The sequence below is a fragment of the Cynoglossus semilaevis genome, chromosome 15 (genome assembly GCF_000523025.1).
Source record: "Cynoglossus semilaevis isolate Cse_v1.0 chromosome 15, Cse_v1.0, whole genome shotgun sequence".
NCBI lineage: Eukaryota > Metazoa > Chordata > Actinopteri > Pleuronectiformes > Cynoglossidae > Cynoglossus > Cynoglossus semilaevis.
In genome coordinates this window covers 14,463,559-14,470,116 of record NC_024321.1, presented here as the reverse complement: position 1 = coordinate 14,470,116, position 6,558 = coordinate 14,463,559, and the positions used below count along the sequence as shown (strand labels likewise).

Below are 6,558 nucleotides of genomic sequence, written 5' to 3'. Positions count from 1 at the left end.
ATGCAGTGCCAGTTATTCTGCCCATCTATAAAAAAATTAAATCTGGTTAATTCTCACTAATCAATTACCATGATTAATGTTTTAATTTCGGCAGCTCTTAGTTAGAAACCAGTGAAAAAACTGTGTTTTAAGAGTGTGATTTGATGTGCCTTACTTTTGGGGAAGAGTTCAATACTAGGTGGCAGCAGATTACGTTATAAAAACTAAAAAGACAGGAAATTGTTAAAGACGACTTTTGTGAGACTTTCTTCAATTCCTGCGATATATCAGCATGGTGTTCAACTCAACTGATTTTAATGAGTAATGAAATTGAATATATTTCATAACATTATATTTGCAATTTGTGTCTTTTTTGTTATAACTGTAATATGTGTCCTGGCCCTTAAACGAACTGGGCAAACTGGTCTGAACCAGCTGTGATAAAAGTGTAAACTGCACTCTCACACTTGGATCTGCGTGCGAGGCGGTCCGCCCGGAGGCTGCAGACCGCCACATCTCAGGCCATTTCATTGATGTCCTGTTCCCTGGCATGTTGCACACAGCGGGGAGATCAATATGACCTTACCTCCACCACCCGCTCCTTTGAAACTTAATTACTGATATTCGGCTACAAAGTCATCATAGTCCAACTGTCAATATTCATTGGGGATCATTACGGCCCTAATAAAAGAGGTTATTTACGGGCTGCTCTGCTGACACCCGCCCAGGTCCAGGAATGCAGCCGCAGCCATCTCAATTTGCTCTCTCTCCCTGTCCTTCTCTTTCTTTGTGTCTCTCTTTCCTGACACACACAAACACACACACACACACACACACACCACCCAGAAGCAATGACCTGAAAAAAAAGGAAAAAGAAAAACTGACAGCAGAGAAACTAACAGGACACAAGACGGAGGGTGAAATCTTCCAACACAGCTTTTGAATTCTGTGTTTTTTCAGCCACCCACCTCCTAAAGACCCCCCGCCCCTCGCCCCCCCACCAAGAACTGTGCCCCACACTGGCACCGCAGGCCCGAGACCCGCAAAGGGATATTCGATGACATTTAGAGAAATGTCGTTCAGATTCCCACACTTCTTGCAAAGGTGGAGCTTTAAACTCCTCAGTGATTATTCTCCAGTCCTTTTCTTTCTCGGCACATATCACATCGGTACCAGAAGCAGCACCGCGCGACTCCCGCTTCTGAAATTGTGCAAAACAGGACCACTGCTATATGTTAATTCATTCAATAAATCAATTGCTTCACTGTAATTGAAAAGGGCGGCCATCCAGTGTTGGAGGTCTATGCTCAAAACTAAAAGGTGGAACAGTGACCTCTGGGGATCAGTAGCGGTACTACATACAGGAAAACGCCTATGATTCTCAGTAAACACACACACAAACACACTCATTTCCTTATCTCTCGCTCTCTGTCCTTTAAAGACCAAATATCCTTCTGTCCAAACACACACACACACACACACACACATTGAACTGGCCTTCCTTCTTAGTGTGTGATTAATGTTGTCCGTTTTACATCAGTACACTGGGTGCCAATGCACACTGTGCTGCCTTTCCTGAGCAATTAGAAGAGGGTTTCCACCAGTGTGTGGATTATCAACAACAAGAAGCCTCCTGATGTGAGCTCTACAGCCTGCTGACTTATTCATATGTGTTTACTTTAAAAGCCTCCATCCTGCTTTTTGTGGCTGGGCTGCGAGGCTGCATCAAATTGAAGCAACAAAAAAAAAAACTATCTGGGAAGTGGAAGAGAGGAAGTGTGGAAGTGTTCCACAGACAGGCACGGTATGGCCCCCTGAGAGGCGTGTGAGCGGGCAGAGGAACAGGGCCACAGATGGACTGAAAATAGGAGTTCTCAGTGCGGATTTGTGTTGTGCCAGGGAGTAAAGTTGGTGAGAGAACACGAGGTAATGAGTAAATAGAAGAAATCAGTGTCATTTCATGATTCCACATTAGAGGAGAAGTGAACCACACCTGCATCAATTATTAACATCTCTTTGTTTTGGGATTTGCGCTTTTGCAGTTTTAGGGGTGTCACAAAGTGAAATCAAATAATTGTCTAGTCGCAGCAGAGCTCCTCTCCCGCTCCGATGTAAGCTGCGTTTCTTGGTTGTAGTTTTTTTTTAATGTGCTTTCTTTTCCCACATCAATGCCTGAGCATGAATAATTAAAGAAACTCTCAAAGTCTAATTCAACACTCTCTCGTTTGCCTCCCCCGCAGGGATCCCAACAAGCCGGTTCCTCAAGACACCAAGTTCCTCCACACCAAGGCGAACCGCTTCGAGGAGGTGGCCTGGTCCAAGTACAACCCCCAGGACCAGCTGTACCTGCACATCGGCCTGAAGCCGCGGGTGCGCGACCACTACCGCGCCACCAAAGTGGCCTTCTGGAAACACCTGGTGCCCCACCTGTACAACCTCCACGACATGTTCCACTACACCTCCACCACCACCAAAGTGCCCCCCCCAGAGACCACGCAGAACACCCTGTCCACCAAGAGGCCCAACGGGAAAACCTCCTGGCCACTGAACACCAAGCGTCCACCCATGTCCCCGGCCTACAACAGCGAGAACGAAGACGTGACGGGCCCCCTGGTGGTGGAGAATCCACGGGATTATTCCACCGAGCTCAGTGTCACCATCGCCGTCGGAGCGTCGCTCCTCTTCCTCAACGTGTTGGCCTTCGCCGCCCTCTACTACAGGAAGGACAAGCGGCGGCAGGACTCTGGTCACGGCCAGCCCAGCCCTCAGCGCCAGACCACCTCCAACGACATCGGCCACCACGCCCCCGAGGAGGAGATCATGTCGCTGCAGATGAACCAGACGCACCACGAGTGCGAGGCGGGAAACAGCAACGAAGGAGCGCTACGCTTGGCCTCGCTGCCCGACTACACGCTCACCCTGCGACGCTCTCCGGACGACATCCCCCTCATGACCCCCAACACCATCACCATGATCCCCAACTCGCTGGTGGGCATGCCGAATCTGCACCCTTACAACACCTTCACGACCGGCTTCAACTCCACCGGCCTGCCACACTCCCACTCCACCACCCGTGTATAGCTTTAGGAGGCGGCCAGTGTAGGCAGCAAGGGGGCGGGAGGGGAGTGGAGGTGGCGGAGGAAGAGCCAGCAGATGAACAAACGGAGGAGAGGATTGTGTTTTATAAATATCACAGGGATGGGGAGGGGAAGGGCAAGAGTGGGATTAAAATATGAAGAGATTTAACTAGACTTATACAATGAGGAGAGTTGCTGAGAGCTCTCTTTGGATGTCAAGATGTGCAGAGCTGCCAAAATCAAACTGCTTCCCTTCTTCTGACTGGGGAGGGGGTATCTTTCTGCAGTGTGTGTGTGTGTGTGTTTTTTTTTTCTAAAATAATCATTTTAAAAGCCTTTTTAAGCAAACCGAGGACATATCGACACCCTTTTTTCCTTGAATTCATAACAGTAATAAAGAAAAGTGCTTTTTATTTCCCTCTCCTCGCTCCTGTGAGACACATCCCGAACAATAGCATCGACGTCAATATTCGCAAAAATGTTTTTAATTGCTTCTTTTTTTGTTTTTACGTGTCATTGCCTTACAAAGCTTGTTCTTTTTTTTTTTTTTTTTTCTATTTTTTGTCATTATTTCTATTCCCTAAGACTATTCCGAGTGGAGCGGATGAGACTCACAGAAACAGAGAGACTGGATCTAGGATGGGAACCTAGAGAATCGAGGTTTTTAAACTCTTTTCTTCTTTCAGTCGCCACTCCAACGGCATTTTAATTTCTTTGTTTAGCTCAAATGAGGAGGATTTGTGTGCGACGGCGCTCGCTGAGAGGAGGCAGAGATAAATAATATGTTACTGTGATTGTTTTATTAAGGGGGGAAAAAAGTGCATCTTTTGCAGCCAATTTATCTGTTAAGCTATCTGATACTCCGATATTATCTCCACACGGTGTGCACGTACACATGCTGCTGACAGCGCCCGTATGTCTGTGTGCATGAGGACTTGAAGGAAGAGACACATTCTGGGGACGTGCAAGGAAGCAATAGTGTGAAAGTGTGTGTGTGTGTGGGTGTGTGTGCATGTGTGTGTGCACCGGGGTTTTTTTTGTTGTTGTTGTATAATGGGGGCGGGGGTTTAAAAGAGTGTGGGCTGGGTAAAAGGGTACCTTCTCATGTCGTTGGTTTTTTTTTTTTTTTTTGGCTTCATCACCAGTAGTGTTTCTGCTGCGTCTCTGGGTGTCTGTCTTTGCGGTAAAAAAAAAAATCTCTTCTGTTATTTTTAAAGGTTCTATATGTCTAATTTCGCTTAAAGATTAAAGAATAAATCTATTATTTTATGTGTAAGAGTTAAAAAAAAAGAAAACGAGAGAGGGCACACGCGCAAGAGAGAGAGAGAGAGAGAGAGAGAGAGAGAGAGAGAGCTAAAGTTGCAGCTGAACTAATCGACATGATTCCATTGACTTTGTAAGAGTTCCTCTCCTGAGGCGGACTGTGGCCTGTCTGCACTGAGCCCACCTGCGTCAGTGCACACTTGTATTTCTTTGAAAATATATATATATATATATAAATATGGGTATACATACATATATGTATAGGGCTTCTACGGCGGTTGGTCTCAGTTAGTGCAGAATCGAACCCCGCGTTCACACTCAAAGACGGCGACACACGGCGAGATTCTGTGAACTGTTGTCATTTGGAACATCCCGAACCAGAACCGCTGCCCCCCGGTGTCTCTCGGTTGTAAGAGCTCTATATTTATATTTATGTATAAAAATATTTACTATTTATTTATGTATACCAGATGCATACATGCTGATTGTGCCATGTGCCAAATTAAAACTGTAAGAAAAAAAAACAAAACATGAAACATCAAGTTTCACTAAACTTTTTCTTCCCTTGAACTTTTTTTTTTATTTTTTAAATCTCTTCCTTTTTTTAAATCTTTTATAAAGTTATGGTTTTCATTTAAAACGTATATAAAAAAAACACCATTTTGCAGAATGCTAGGCATCCATCAGAACTCCTCTTATTTCTCTCGCTGAAACCTTTGAGGAAAAACAGGCTAACAGCTCGGGGCCCAGCGTACACAACTCCAGGTTTTTACTGTAATTCATGCAAAGTAACGTCGCAGCGCGGGGATATTGTGCAGAGATTGTCTTGATGTACTCACATTGCATCCTATTATGCGTTATTCCCCGGGAGGAGTCGGAGTTATTGATGCTGCGAGTAAAACTGACAATTTTAATGAAGTATGGAGGCACACCACAGACGTTCTGCTGCATTACAGTGAAGTGCAGTCATGTGACCTGAGCAGTGATCCTGGATGTTGCAATTCTCAGACATTTCATGCACACACACCTCAACACTGTCTGCCAAGCATCCCATTACAACGTCCCGCAGTATTTAATGATTTGAGGTGCAGCCGAGTGAAAACCACAGTCTGGTCAGCCCGACGCTGAACCTGCCAGTGGCATCAAAAGAAGACGGGGGAGACGGGGGGAGGTGGGGTTATATGAGGGGACTGGGCCACATGAGTCATACTCTTACTGCTGTATTAGCTCTGCGTACCGAGTCGACATCTTCCATGGAGTCACAACCACTAAAGAAATAAACATTTGACTTAAAGCTGGAAAAACCACATGCACTCAAGTCAAAAAGACAATTGTTGGATGGATTTTCCTAACTTTTCAAGAGCCATCTTCATAATTCTTATGGAGGGATGGAGAATGGATTATATTATATATAAAATGACGCTATATATAAAACTGCACCTTGTGCTCTGTATTAACGCCCATTGTTTTATGTGTTTACAAATAGAGTCTATACATTTGTATTTTCATTTTAAATGTTGAAATATGAAAAAAAAGATCTAACGCTTTATGACCCACTCGCAGTACCTTAAAGATCCACTAGAGCAGGTCATTTCTTTCTTCATTTAAAGATACAGTCCACCGTACTGTCCAGTACCAGCCGACCAGAGTTTGATACAAAAAAAGGTTGGGAACTGCTGCTCCTACAGAGGTCACTGACCTCCTGTGACGGACTTATGACTGAATCCACAGCACGATCATGTCATCATTTATACTATCATGATTGTGTGTTAAAGACACTCAAAGTAAGAATTATTAACTACAAAGGAGGAGAAGTGGACAGGTTTGAAAAACAAAGTCAGAAATTGTGGGTGACCTCTTGACCTCCAGGTCCTAATGCAGGGTATTTACCACAGCCACAGAAGAAGGAGGTCTGTTTTTCCAACTTTATCTACGATTGCAGCAGCAACTTTTGCTAATTCTCCATATGAATTTTATAGTTATGGCCAAAGCCCCCCCCCCCCCCCCTCACCCCCCAGGCAGCCTATCACAAAAATCTAGTTCTGGTCTTTTCCTCTTTCTTTCTGCCTCTAATCCATTTGCAGCAGCAGGAGGTCATTTTCTGTTGGTCATTCCAACAGACACAGCAGCACTGGGCTAAAAATTGAGTGGTGGAGCTGAGAGTGAGCCATCAAAGGGGGGAAATATCAGGGGATGCTGACCTATTTCTGCAGTGTAACTTTCCCGTGCGCCGTTAAAG

At 45.1% G+C, this 6,558-nt stretch overlaps 1 protein-coding gene across 2 annotated transcripts in view; it reads left to right on the top strand.

Annotated features, from left to right (window-relative positions):
* Positions 1-6,552, top strand: part of nlgn3a (neuroligin 3a) — a 163,874-nt gene extending 157,322 nt beyond the window's left edge. For both annotated transcript variants that reach the window (XM_008327322.3, XM_008327318.3), the window contains one exon: positions 2,220-6,552. In XM_008327322.3, the coding sequence (XP_008325544.1) occupies positions 2,220-3,060 (841 nt within the window). In that variant the 3' untranslated portion in view covers positions 3,061-6,552. The remainder of the gene's footprint in view (positions 1-2,219) is intronic.
* Positions 6,553-6,558: the final 6 nt, after the last annotated feature.